The sequence below is a fragment of the Phymastichus coffea genome, unplaced genomic scaffold (assembly GCF_024137745.1).
Source record: "Phymastichus coffea isolate CEN01 unplaced genomic scaffold, Cenicafe_Pcof_1.1 PCOF00245, whole genome shotgun sequence".
Taxonomy (NCBI): Eukaryota; Metazoa; Arthropoda; class Insecta; order Hymenoptera; family Eulophidae; genus Phymastichus; species Phymastichus coffea.
This window is the reverse complement of record NW_026707056.1, coordinates 6,822-20,991: the sequence shown is the minus strand read 5'-3', so window position 1 is coordinate 20,991 and position 14,170 is coordinate 6,822. Positions and strand designations below refer to the sequence as shown.

At 54.3% G+C, this 14,170-nt stretch overlaps 1 protein-coding gene across 1 annotated transcript in view; it reads left to right on the top strand.

The window, feature by feature from the left end:
- LOC131674455 (homeobox protein homothorax-like) overlaps positions 1 to 13,943 on the top strand; it is a gene marked incomplete at its 3' end in the record, with an annotated part of 109,782 nt that extends 95,839 nt beyond the window's left edge. Inside the window, exon 7 of the mRNA XM_058953151.1 lies at positions 13,823 to 13,943. Coding sequence (XP_058809134.1) covers positions 13,823 to 13,943 — 121 coding nt within the window. The remainder of the gene's footprint in view (positions 1 to 13,822) is intronic.
- Between the last annotated feature and the right edge of the window lie 227 nt (positions 13,944 to 14,170).

The following is a 14,170-nucleotide window of genomic DNA, read 5'->3' as shown; positions in this document are numbered from 1 at the left end:
GACGAATGACACGTCATTCGTCATTATACGCATGCACGAGACGCTTGTCGCGGCTGTAATAGATCAGCCGAAGAACAAATCCGGGGGTTGGCTTGGGTTGAGCCGGAAGCAAGTCGGTAATAACGAGTGGCGTCATTCGAACGTCTGCTTACCCGAAGCGGCAGCGATGACGCATCAACTATGCATGGAGTCATCGCCGAAAAACCAGCCCCGAGAGATCGCCGCTCAATATTCGAGCTCCCGGCCCGCCCGAGCGCGGCGTTTCCCTCGGCGAGCCACGATGGCGGCGCCGGCGCGCTCGAGGAGGCCGCGCCGCGCGGCCCGGGTCCGTCGCGGCGCGACAAGCCCCCGGGCCTGGCCGCGCTGCAGGCCGCTGCTGCAGCGCCCGCCGCGCCGTCGGAAATGGCTGCAGCGGCGCCGGCGCTCCGAGCGCGAGCGCGCTATCGATTGCGAGGCGCAACAAACCTCCCCTCTCGCGCCTCGCGCGGCTGCGAAACACGCCCCCTCCCCCCCTCGCTCCCTCCCGCGCTGCCCGCCCGCAACTTTCCAGATATGAATTAACGCAGTTAGCGCGCTCGCGCGGCACACGGCGTGCCGGAGTCATGCGGCTTGCCAAATGTTTCGGGCCGCTGCGCTTCCTCCCTCGCGGCCCCGTCGCCTCGGCCGAGGGCTTGCACGCGCTGATTGGTCGCCTTCCACGCGGCTACGCGCTGCGTGTGCTCGGTAGGCCCGCGCTGATTATGCAAATGCTGCGCCCCACTCGGCGGTTTTCCCGGTGGCGTTCAGTGCTTCTCTCGGTGGCGCAGCGCATATGCGCCTCTGCTTCTCGCGTAACGGACGTCTCCTTCGCCCATCGTCTGCCGTGGCGCGCGACCAACGAAGCGAGAGCCGCCGCGTGCGAACACGTCCGTTTCTGGCAAATGACCGCGCTGGACCATCGTGTGGCGCACGCCTTTCGGGAAAGATGTGGGGGCACACGCTGCTGCTGTTTTCAGCCTGCCGCCGCCGTCGCCGCCGCCACCGCCGAGTATAGATAGTACCGGCAGAGAGTTCAGGGTCGAGGCATACAGGTGGTCCATAACATAACAGTCACTGCGTTTTATCCGGTAGTAAACCGGCGGCGGCGGCGGCGGCGGCGGCGTTCGCCTCTATGATTTAATACTCTTCTCCCCCTCTTCGCCCCTCGCTTCCTCTGCTCCTCTCGCCACCGCCACCCTGCTGCACTAACCTACTGAGTCGCGCGGCTCTTCGCCGATGACGATTCGCATAAAAGCATTTTGTTTATGCGAACGGTTCGAGGAGTACGAGGGGTTCGAGAGGAAGGGTGGGGGGAACGAAGCAACGACAAATCGACGACTAGCAGCAGATTTCCGGTTTATCATTATGACGATCGGCTGCTGTTGCTTACGAGCGGTGCTACGCGCTATCGATCTCGCCCTCAACGGAGGGGTGAATCGCTTGATAAGTTATTTTTATCGTTATGGCTTCTTTATATTTCTTCTTTTTCCACGCCGATTAATTCCTAATGAAATTGAATCCCAACTGAATAATTCTAGTTGGCTTGACATTTTAGACGGGGCAATCAACTATAAAAAACATAGATCGTATGAAAAAGTAATAATTCATTGTCTCGCTGTACGCGATCGGGCCGGTCTATTCAAGATAGACAGGCAGTGCAGTGCTCGCGAAATGAACAACTCTATCCACTTTTCATTCGCGAACGAAGAAAACTTGGCAAAGCGAGGCGCTTACGGTCGACCAGGGCGCCCGGCGATTGGCTTGCGCATAAAGCTGCCACGTTTTTTAATCGCAGATGCGTATCGTCGATTATGCGCCTTAAATATACATGCAGCTCGCTGCTGCATCAAGTATGCAGACGGAGGAGAGAGAGGGGGAAGCCGCAATGCTGCCCTGGCTCCTTGCTCGCCGTCTCGTGTATGCTAGGAAGCTCGTGCGCTGGGAGCTTATCTTATCCGGGCCGCGCTGCCGGCACATTAATACAATAAAGACATCCGTGCGATGCGAATTAATCGGATATCTGCGCCGACAAATACGACTCGCAGCAGCCACCGAATGCAGATGTATATATATCCACACACATGTACGTACGCACCGGTGTGGGGCCTTTGTGAGGTCTTATAAGGCACATATAAGATCTCTCACGTGTTCAACGGCAATTATGGGCTTTTATTGATTCATTCGAGTTTGTTTGCAGATCGTATCGCGCTGAAATTTACGATCGACGCACGGGCGAATGTCTCGTCTCGCGTGAGAGTTGCATTTGGTTATAAACGCTGCGACGACTTTGACGAACAAGAAACTGCACAGGCAAACGAGGATAATTGCAAGCTCAGGGTTTATCGCTCGGCGATTATTATTCATCTTATCTGGCGCGTCGCAACGGCGATTTGCGCGATATTTAATTTGAGACGGCTTGTGCGTTGGTCGGTTTTCCACACGACGACTGAGCGGCCGTGTACATAACCCCCAGCTCGCCGCCGAGCGCTGGCGCGTACATAGCTCATAAGCTGCGCGCGCAGCAACCCTTCCACTCCTCTTTTTATAATGTCCGAGACGAGAGACGCAAAGGAGCGGTTTTCCGCGTCGTAAAATTAGCGAAAGCATACGTCGAATAAAAGAGCCGCGTAAACATCTTTGGCGCAGCCTATAAAAAGTCGGATGATGCGAGAGACGGGCAGTAAAAGCGCGTGGGAAAACAAAGCAGCGAGCGAAGCAGCTGAGCGAACAGAGTGTAAAAAGATGGGCCGAAGACGAGCCACTCAGCGCAAAAGGTCGTTCGTCGAAGGGGGCCAAGTCTGCGCGAAAAGGGTGGCGACGCTGCACCGGCAGCACTCGAGACGTTATTTACGAGCTCGAAGCGCGCAGTGAGGCAGGTCGCGCTCTTTGCTTTCGGCCGTCGCTCGGCCTGTTTATGACGGAGAGTGGGCTGTGGCGTTGATGGAGCCGCGTGTGATCGGAGAGCACTTTTACGAGGCCGTAATAATTTGCTGGCCCAATAGCGCCGGCGGGAGGCGCGAGTCTTGATTATAGCTGGGCATCGCGCGCGCCGAGCACCGAAAAGCCCGAAAAGCCCGAAAAGCCCGAAATGCCCGAAGAGCGACAAGCTGGAGGAAGGCAGCGAGCGAGGGAAAAAAGATAGGCGGGCAAGTGAGCTCGAAGGTGTCCGTCAAGCAAGCAGCCAGCCGAGCAGCGAGTTGGTTGGTCGCGGCTGGCGCAGCCTCCCAGGGTCAAGGAACCGCGCAGACGCGCCGCCAGAGGGACGAGAGAAGGAGCACAACCCTCGACTCGTAAATGGCGAGCCGTGCAAACCAATCGTATTCCCGTTTCCATCCCTTCGCTCTTGCTCCGTGCTCTCGACTTTTTTCTTCTCTTGCTTTATCTCCCTCCCACGGCTCCTTTTTTTGATCCCGCTCGGCAGCCGCGTAGCCGCTCTCCTCGTAATTTTCGCTTTATTAAATTTTCCCGAGCGTCGTTTATTAGACTCCTCTCTCGCTCCCTTTCTTATTCTCTCTCTCCGCGAGTCTTTATTTCGAAACTTTCCAGCAATTATACTTCTGACGATTGTTATTCTTGATGGCCATCCACTGATAAACAGAGGCTTTACTTTTTTTCCGGTGGCGATGCATCGCGTCACAAATCATCTTGGACAAGTCGACAAACGTTTTCCTTTTTCACCGATAAATTATTTATTCTGCGACTGGGGCGAGCCACATGCAGAGTTGCTTTAGGCGGGGCCACACGCGAGTAGTTTTCTCGAGCCGCCGCCGCCGCCGTGAAAGCTACGTGCGCGCGAATGCGAATGGGCGCGTCGGTAATCGCTCGGAATCGCCGCGCGCCTCATTTTCTTATAGACCTTGGGCGTGCATTTTCTCGAACGCTCGCGCGTGATTGAGAAAACAATCGCTCGTCGATTAGCTCTACTTGTGACCACTTTGTGAGCATGTGCTTTTTAACGTACTCTTCGCAAGCTCATTTTTGCCGATTTTATTGTCACACCCAAGTTAAAGATTTTTATCTAATAATAAATTCCATTGAATACATTTTTGCCGAGCATACAGATCTATATATACATAATGTATATTTACACGCCTAATAAATCAATGATCGTTGCACTTCGAAGATAGATCTGACTTGGAGAAAGCGTATATACTAATGTATGTTTTACGACCCGGCGTGCGGTAGCAAAAGTAGCAATCATACATATATACAGACGTCGTGACACACCTTTCGCGGGGCAATAAAGTTGAATATTGAAAAGAAAAGCAGAAATGAGAAGACGGAGCATTTTCTAAGCCCTGTATTGCGGGACGTTAGCATAATAACATTATCGGCCGAGACGTTTGCGTCTATCTCTTTTTTTCCTCGCCCTCGATTCTCTCTCGCGACTTCGCCTACTGCTGCATACAGGCCATTTCCATAAGTGCTGCGCCCGTATAAATCACCGCCGCTGCACGCCCGGCAGACGGAGAGAGAGAGAGAGAGAGAGAGAGAGAGCGCCTTCCATCATACCCTCGCTATGAAATCATTTCAATTGTTCGTACTGTACGACGTTTTCGCTCAGTCCTCGTTTTGTTCCTCGCTCGCGGCTATTCGATGTCAAAAGTAGAGGCAAGATTTTTCCGGCAATTCGTGGAATTGTTTTTTTCCTTTTCTCGAGGAAGACGCCAAGGCATTAGCGGTAACGAACAGAGAAAAAAGAAAGCGGGGGTGGTTAAAAAAAAAGGGAGGAACCGGAAACGCGAGGTCGACTCCGCTTGCGCGCCTGACAGCGCAGTCGTGTGACGCCGAGTGTATGGCGTCAGCTGTTTTGCTCCCTCGAGGAGCAAGACAGGAAGATGAAGATGTCTGCTTTCTTTATTTCCTGTCCAATCTTCCACTGATCGTCGTCGTTCCCTTCTTTTCACATCTACCGAAAGAGAAAAGAGAATGGCGCGTATAGAAGTCGACTCTTCCAGTTGCGTGTGTGAGTGTGTGTGTTTATTTTTCAAACTGTACGTTTTGATCGTTGTCGATACAGCGCGCGATGAAAAAAGAGTGAAAATTATCGGCTGCCGCGCGCGCAAAGAGAGAGAGAGAGTGCATCGAGAGGCTGATAAAATCAATAAGGAGTTTCCTACGCTACGCGTCGTACCGCCGCCGTGTCGAGGAAATGGAAGTCTCTGGCGAGAAGATGAAGCAGCCTCGAGAATTGCCTTTAAAGGCTTCGAGAGGAGCGAGAAAACGAAAAATTCCTCGCCCCGTCGTGATTTTCATTGTAAAGTGCTCGCTAAAATTACGTGATTTTCACGTATGTGCATGTGCCGCATCAGTTCTCATCCACGCACCGATGTCACTATAAGCGACATCATTAAGCGGCTGGTAAAACGATCATTTTATCGATGCCGCGAGGCGATTTATAGTGTCTTCAGCGCGTGTATTTCTTTGATTACACTCAACAGTTGCTCGGGCAGATAGACAGTTTCTTTCGCATCCGAACGCGCACATTGAAAAGGATATAGAAGGATAGAGTTCGCAAGCTCGCGAGGAGGACTTATAAAAAGGTACGTGTGTACGGGATGGGCGCGCGCGCATCTCGCGCATGCGCCGGCTAAAAGTCGCAGGGGGAGGTCAGCAATATGAGTCGATTTACGGTGGCCAGAGAAAGAGGAAAGTGAACGAAGAGAGAGAGAGAGAGAGAGGGGGGGGGAGGGAGAGTCTTGAGCAGAGAGCGATTGCTCAGACTCGTAATGGCGAATGTCCCCTCGTCTCCACTCGTCGCTGTCTTTTTCGGCGGCGCTGCGAGCGTCGATATGATAAATTTGGAAAGGGACGCGAAGCAAGGAAGAAGAAAAGCCGAACGACATCGTAGGAGCGTTACACGCGCGAGTGGGCATTCGCGCGACTGGGGAGGCTGGCGGCCACACGCGCAGCAAGCCAGCAAGCCCGCAACGCGTAACGAATCGCCGGCGGTGGTCATGACGGCGTTAGTCGCGTGTGTGATTGCGCTCGCTCCGGACTCTCCCACTGCGGGCGCGCTCGCGTGCGGCTTGCCTTTGAGTGTCGCGTTTTAACAGCGCGCGCGGCCGCACGTGGGTGCCCGCGTTGCATAAATTAATCGCAGAAGCCGATATCGTTTGATTCGCCGCTCGGAGCTGTGTGCAGTCGGCTCTCTTCCCGCGTGATTAGCCGGGCTCGGTTGCGCGGACTTTTCGAAAAAGAAGGAGCCGAGAATGGAGCCGGGAATGGCCGGTCGCGCTGCTGCCTCGCGCGTTCGATTGCCCGCGAGCGTTCTTAGCCTTCGGCCGGCGGGCCGAGAGGGCGGAGGGGAGCGCGTGCAGGCGCGATGCACTCGCGTGCAGTCGTGGTAGTTCGCGTGGAGCTCGCGGCGCGTCGCGCGAGGCCGAAGCCCACGGCCGATTCCCGGCTTTGCCGACAGTTGGCAGCACTGGCAGGGAGAGGGTCGCTCGAGCTCCTCTCTCGTTTCGCGCCGCTCATTCTCGCCCCCGCGACTTAATTCGTACGCGCACGCATGCACGCTGCCGGCGATTTATCATTTGCCAACGACTAATAATGCGCGAGTATCGATCTCGATTTCAATTGAGATCTCCGGCTCGCCAGTTGTTTTTCTGGCCCGATTGGATTTCTCATTCATCGGCATTTCGTATACGGCAAAAAACAATGGCGCGCGGCACCGACGCATAAAATACGTGAAATATCGAAATTGGATTTTTGTATTATTCCCGGAGAGAGAGAGAGAGAATTCATAGATTCGGCCGGAGCAGGACTTTGAAGAGGTCAATTTGAAAGCCAGCAATCGAATAACAAAAGCACCGAGAGAGAGAAAGAGGAGAGAGATGCACCTCGTCGAAATCGAATTCAATATCGCCGATATATAGGATTGATTCTGCTGCTGCCCCGAGAGCATGCAAAAATCTATTTAATGGAGTGGCCATGGCGCCAGTGGAAGAGAGAGAGAGAGCTTTATACATTTTTTATGGCCAATTTGTAATCGAATCTCCGACGAAATGCGGATTCGTGCGCGTACAGTTCATCCTCTGGAGGGAATATAAACACGCAGGCATTTGCATGTTTTCCCGATTTAATTAGTTCCGATGCGATTATTAATTGGCTGCCGCGCATATATACGCCGGATAAAGATGCCGTTTGCAAGAGAGAAAAAGAGGGACGGGCAAAAAGCAGAGAGAGAGAGAGAGAGAGGATCGAATGATATTTATTGCTGTCGATGAATTTCAGAGGAGCTTTAATACGCAACGGCGATGCATTTAGCAGCCGATCGCGCGCTGCTGCTGCCACGTGACATCCACGGCATTTTTAATTAGTACGTCGACTCGCAGAGTTTTGCGCGGATATCGATTGAGCCAAAAGTACAAGAGCAAATTGGCAGCACAGCGTGCGTCGCAGCCAGTTTGCATTTCACATGGCTGCGCCGGCGGCGACGGGCTCAACAAAAATTTCATAATTGTCCGAGGGGCCCGAGGAATGCCCGGAATGCCTTGCGCTGACTTTGTTGCTTCGTCTTTTTCTTTTCTTTTTCTTTACAGCCGCGAGCAAGCCTCGAAAAGCCATCTTCCTTTTTCTTCTTCACCTCTTTGAAAAAGAACATAATTTGAACGTGCGCGCGGGGATGCGCGTGGTCAGCTCGGCTCAGCTCGGCTCAGCTCTCGGCGGTGAGGCCGTCCAGATAGTTTATCATCATTTAGCCGTGCTGTCGACCTGCCTTAACCTTTTAAATCTCTCTAGGCTGCTCTTTTGCTCTCGCGCGTCCGCCCGAACGTCCGAGTCCTTTTTCTCTCGCCGAAAGCAGCGAATACGCCGGTCCAAACGAGTTCTCGCGCGAATCCAAAACTCAACCATACTTGTTGTTTGGAGAAAATAGCGAGCTGGCGAACGTTCCACGTGGCATTAAGCTTGGCCGACGGCGAGAGCGAACGGCCACCTATTTGAAAATCGACCCGTTGATATCTTGGCACGCGCAGACCTGTACGTGCACGTATATTTATAGATACGTAGACTGCATCCGATCTGCATAAAGACGGCCGTCGTCGCGATATTCGGCTCCGCGGTAACCCAGAACAGCCGGCACAGCCCATTGCAGTCGCGCGAGCGGGTGAAAAAAGCGGAATGCATTCGCGGTGTTTTGGCTCGCGGCGGGGGCCTGGGTCAAAGGTCACGGGCAACCTGCCAGCCTTACGCCTGTGGCCCGCTGCGAGTACGTCTTCGATCGAACGCCTGTGAATTAGCGCGCGAGCGTAAAGTCGAGAAGCGTTTGAATTTGTAATTTGCGCGGAGGTGTTATACCTTTTGTGCCGGAAGTCGAGTCAGCTGCCTCCGCGATTCTTATCGCGCACACCGAGCTTCCTTCGTTTCCGCTATAATCTAATCTATCGCGGATAGATGCGTGCCGTGCGGCAGCGCTCGTGCACGCCTCGCGGCTTTTTAGCGTTCTCGGCGAGGAGCCTCGTCGAGTGCCTCGGTTCTTAGCCGCGCGCGCATACTCAAATATTTAGCGTTTACTTTTCGGTGGAACACCTGCAGTCCGCTGCTCGCCTGGCGAAGGAAACGGATACGCGCGCGAAAGGTCCGTCGTCGCTCGAGCAAAACGACCAGTTGGTAACGATCGATCCGCAGCCTCGTCCGCGTAGGCAACGTAAGGATGAAAAAGGCAAACGTAACGGACACGGCGACGCGTTAGTTGGCCTTTAGCCACAGACGCGCGACTGTGCGTTGCGTGCGCTGTGCGTATGACGTTACGCTGGCAAAGACCAGTGGCGCGCGCGTTGCGCACACTCGCTGGCTGGCTGGCTGGCTTGGGAGCGCGCGGCACGTGTAAGACGAGAATATCGCATCCCCGCTGCTCATAATTAATTGCTGTGCCAGGCTCAGTGAGTCGTCCGTCTGGCCGACAGGTAGACTGCTGCTGCACTGCTGCTGTTGCTTGCCATAGGGTACAAACTGCATCACGTGTTCCGCGTCAAAATCTCAAGCATAATCTAGACGCGCGTATTACTGATTACGATCGAGTCGCGCGCGCTCGCTGCCTCTCTTCCTCCCTCCCTCCCTCCGACCCTTGCACGCTTTATCGGGCCTCGGATCCGACAGAATTAAACCGCCATACCTCATGCCTCTAATGCTATCTACTGCTGAGTTGTGGCGAACGCGATGCGCCACTCCAGCTTTCGTTTTTCAAAACACCCGCCAGTTTTTTCCTTTCCCGGAGGGACTTTGGCTCCTTCATCGGTCTACATCGATCACCAGCCCGTGCCAGCGCTAGAATTAGTCGGTCCGCGTCAAGTGTCCGGCCGGCCGCAACTTTTATCGCGCCGTGTGACAGTCGCTCGTTAGCTCGTTTGTAATGCTCGGGGGATTGATTCCGCGCGTCTTGGTCCGTCGACTGTATCAGCGCGGTGCTGGTGCGTGGCCATAAATTAAAGGAAACTACCACGCTACGGTGCGCCAGTAACCACCCACGCAGACAGACGCGCGGGCGAAAATCTTTGATAAATGTCTCCATTATCGCGCCAGTTTCCTTCGTGAGCAATATAATCTGGCGATTATGCGCGCTGTGAATTGCACAATCAGGATCGGTTGCTTTTTGCGACACGGGACGGCGTCGAAAGAGCAGATTGTTTACAGCAGTACATCATGCGGAGAGAAAGAAGAGCGACGGGACAAGCCGTAAATCAAGCTCCTCGCTCTTATTTTTTTTTAGTTTTACACATACGCGAGAGCAGAGCGGAACTAAGCTGAAGAGAAAATAATATCGCTCTCCGGCTGATCCGCGGGATTATCCTTGGAATAAATTACGCGGCCGAGTGGAAGAGTGAGAGGGCAGGTGCGAAGTTGGCCCTGTCAGGAAGTCGAGGACAAAAGCTTCCCCCGGGACTGGCAGAGAGAGAGCGAGAGAGAGAGAGAGAGAGAGAGAGAGAGAGAGAGAGAGAGAGAGAGAGAGAGAGAGAAGGAGGAGGGCCTAACTGTGAAATAACAGGCTGCGCTCTCGACGACTCCGCTTTTCTTCCACATAGGACGGCGCCAGACTAGCCTCATACGTCACAGCGACGCACACACGCGCGCTACCGGAGGAGCGAGGAGGCTGTACGCGCTTGCGAGAAAGGGTGGCTTATATTGATTTATTTATACGGAGCGAGCTTTCGTTGCGCGCGAGCGCGAGCTGCTACTCTCTTGATGGGGTTATTGGGAAAATAAGCGTTCTGCTGCGTCGCCCACTTTGTCTAGTCTCGCATCTTTTTCAAAGCCCCTACTCGCCAAAGTGCTGAGCCTCGCGGAACTCTATTTCTCTTGCCGCCGAGGCGCTTTTATCGCGCGTGAACAGCATGAAAATTCTTCTCCTGGACTTTTGTCAAACTTTGACGGGCGCGCGCGCGCGCGCGCGCGCACGGCGAGCTATTTTCACGTCAACTCAAAAATAGCGATAACGGGGTGAGGTCGAAAAATAGACGCGCCGAACGTTTCGACTGCACTGATCGGGAGAATAGGCGAGGAGACGCGTTTACCAGGAATGAAAAAAGGAGAGAGGGGCGGTGGTCGTTTTTTTTCTTCCCTGCCAGCCATTTCCCGCTGTATCAGCGCGTAACATCGCGCCATCACTCACGTGGGAGGACTCCCTCTTCTCCGCTCGTATTTCTCAATGAGTCTCGGAAAGTGGAGCAGAAAGGGACTCGAGACACCAGAGCGAAAACGTAACTTAGCGAAGATGAAAATAATGTTCGGCCGAGCGAACGCGTGCGCCGGCAACGTGGCGGTAATTGCTCCGAGTCGTCGAGTCGTCGACGGATCCGCGCGGAGAGGCGGCCAAAATCGATAGAGCCGCGTGCAGAGCGCGCGTGTCGCTGACGGGGGAAATCGAAAAGAACTTTGGAAATTTCCACGGTAAATCAGAGTTACAGGGTTGATGGGGTGATGCGTATGATTACACCCTGTCTCCGAGCGCCCATAAATCTCTCCCGTTCTCGCGTCTCGCGTCTCGCGTCTCGCGTCTCGCGTCTCGCGTCTCGCGCTCCTCCTCCCTCCTCTCCCGCGAAAAACGCCGCGCGCATTATTTCTGCCCGGGCGTGCGATCCTCGCGATGCCGCGCAGGTATACTCTTTGCATTCCATTTGGCTTCCACGTCCTCGCCGTTCCACGTTTCGTCGTCTCCCGTTCCCGTGGGGACAGCCTCCACTTGCTCGCGCAGCTCGTCAAACGACCAATGCACTCGTCGACGCATCTCCTCGAGTTTGTTCCACGTTGACCAGTTGATAAAGCCTCGCTTTCTCCGCGAGACCCGCGTCCCACTTCCATATAATAACAAACTGCTCGGGCGCTCGCACTTAATAATACGTCGCGGACTAGCAGCTGCGGCGTCGGCCAATTAGATCGTTTTTGGCCTCTTGAAAATCACAGTAATCATTGAATAACAAGTCAAAAGCGAGGAGCAAGGGGGCAGGAGACGATAACTCGCTTTCGGAAAGTCGCGCGCTCGAAAATTGACCAGTCATTGGGGCGCGAGTCGGAGTCGGACGCGGGCCCGTGCATTAGCGCTCGCGCATTGCCATTAGTATAATTGCACGGATCTACGTGGGGGCAGGCGATCAGTCAAATCGGCGCTGCCGGCCGATTATCATTTTGATCGAAAGCCGCGCACGGGAAATTGGAGATCGGAGGCGCGAGCGGGGAAGCCGGCAATTTTCTGCTTTTCGAGAATATAATTTTCGCGGCTGAGCACACAGGCAGAGCGAGCGGCGCAGATAAGGCCAGGCGCGCTCCCTCGCCTCCGCCTGTGGAATTACTTCGCTTCGCGGCTTTACCCTCTGGCGCGCGCGCGACGTGTATTCTCATTCGGAGATCCTTCTCCCTCTCTCGCGGGCGAAATAAAGTGCGATACCTACTCCTATTTTCACATCGCCGGAAAATTGCTTGTTGCGTCGCGCTCGAATTGGTTCGGAGGGTGCCGTCTCGCGCCTGCCTCTTAAATCATGCGTGCGCACATTCCCCGCGCGACCATTTGCATTTGTCGCTCGCGTTGCTCGTCCGCGGGGCAGCTCGATGCGCGCACGCCAGCGGCTACTTGCAGATGAGCGCCGCTCAATTAGACGCTTGTTTGCGTCCCTTTTGTCTTGGCCGCCCCAAGGGAACGAGCAGCTCGTTGCGCGTTTCATCCGTCAATCATCTTATTTTAGAAGATGCTCTCGTCAAACGGTTGTTAATTGAAAATGCTCGTCTCGATGCAGAGTCCGACCATTGTCCTTCTTATTCCGAGCGGTATTGTTCGTCTCGAAAGGCCGCGGTAATCGAAACGCGACTCGCCAAAATTATATAAATATTCGTCCGCGAATAATTTTGAGCGAGATTGCGTGATGAAGTGACGACCGTTGAGCGATAGCTGGGTCAGCAATTACGCGAGAGAGAGAGAGAGAGAGAGAGAGAGAGAGAGAGAGAGAGAGAGAGAGAGAGAGAGAGAGAGAGAGCTGAATTGTGTTGCGCGGAGGCGCCCTGAGCTAATCGTGGCCCTTATAATCCGCGCCTCTGTCACATTCAACGTTCGATTCGGACGTATTATCGCCGCAGCGCTATGGCTACTGCTAGAGTCTCCCTTATACAACTCATATTTATAAATAATTGCCAGTTGGGCACGGCCAAGGGTACGGCTTGGAAGCTCATCGACGCAATCACATTGCACATCAATGTCGACCGAGCGAGAACGATTACGTTGACAGCTCATTGTGCAATGGGCCGCGGTCGGCGACGCGGCCCTTTCTTCGCGCTTTGCCGCCTAGTAAAAATCAGCTTGGCCCAATTAGCAATTAGAAAGTGTGCCCGACTCTTCGCCGCGGCCCAAACTGCCTTGGAGCGAGAGTCGTGCCGGCGCAAAGTGTTACAAAGCCATTATCGGCGAAAATGCAGCGTCGGGCCATTTCGCCGTGTTGTGTGGCGGCACTTGGCGTGATCGTGTCACACGAGGACGGCCGAGCGCTCGCGCGTCCGATCGGCGCGGATTGCAGCGCGTTCCTCGCGCGTGCGCACTTATCCAATTAATGTAATTGCACGATTCACTCTCTCTGGCGTAGAAAAACAAAGCAAAAAAACGCGAACTGTAATAAGCCACCGCATGCAGGCAAAAGCGTCACGCGATAAAATCGCTGTCCGACAATTAAGAACTTATTTGCTTCGCGCCGACCCTATAATTTACGCAAACGTCGGCCGGTTTTGCTCGCGCTGTCTTCTTTCGGACGAAATCTATTTGACTACGTAGGCGCGCGTGGCTTTCCGCCTTCTCGGCGCTTTGGCGACTGCGCCATAACAGTCGTTGTCGGTTCTCGAGAGCGCGGAGAGCGACTCGCACCTTTTCACGGTTATTTGATGCACTAGTTCGACCGAGAGGATTCACCTTTACGATCGAACGTGCTAGAGAGCGAGCGAACGGTTATTGTGCAGTTGTGCAGAGCCTGCGACACGTGACCGGCCTGATGTCGAACTGCGAGAGAGAGAATATGAAAGCACTGGCACCGATACAACACCACTCGTACATTGCAGGCAGACGAGGACGCAACGAGTGCAATACTAGTGCCACGATAAATCTTTTTTATACGTCTCCATCTCCGTGCGCCGCTCTGTTACCGTTCTAGCTTGGAAGCCGAGCACTACTAGGGAAGAAGAGCGTCTTACATAAAACACGATCAAATGCTATTTTCTCTTTGAGCCGTTCTTCTGCTACGTAATGAGACGTGGTGGAGCGAGACGAGCGTCTGCGTTGCAAAGCAGTTCGCTGTGCAGATAGCAAAAGCGCTGTTGTTTCTTGTTGCAGGTAAATGGTGTCAACGTCCAAGAGACTGGAACTCGCCGCCAGACGCGCAAAGAGCGGCAAGTGACGCTGCGCGCCGCGGCGTTCTTTACTCCTCCGTCTTCCTCGGCAGTCCTGGTAAGTGGTATAAGCTACGCGTCCGCATCGGCCGAATTCGGCCGCGGCGAGCTGCTTCGGCAACGTCGCGGGTCGTCCCGTCGGCAGCAGCCTGCTAACCGCGGCGCGCACGTGCGCTCGCCGAATTGCGCATCGGCAGGCTGGCCTTTTTCGCGCGCACGCGCGAAAGATAATGCCGAGGCTGCACGGTTATCGTTCGCCACACATGCAAACACAGACGAGGCGCGCGACTGG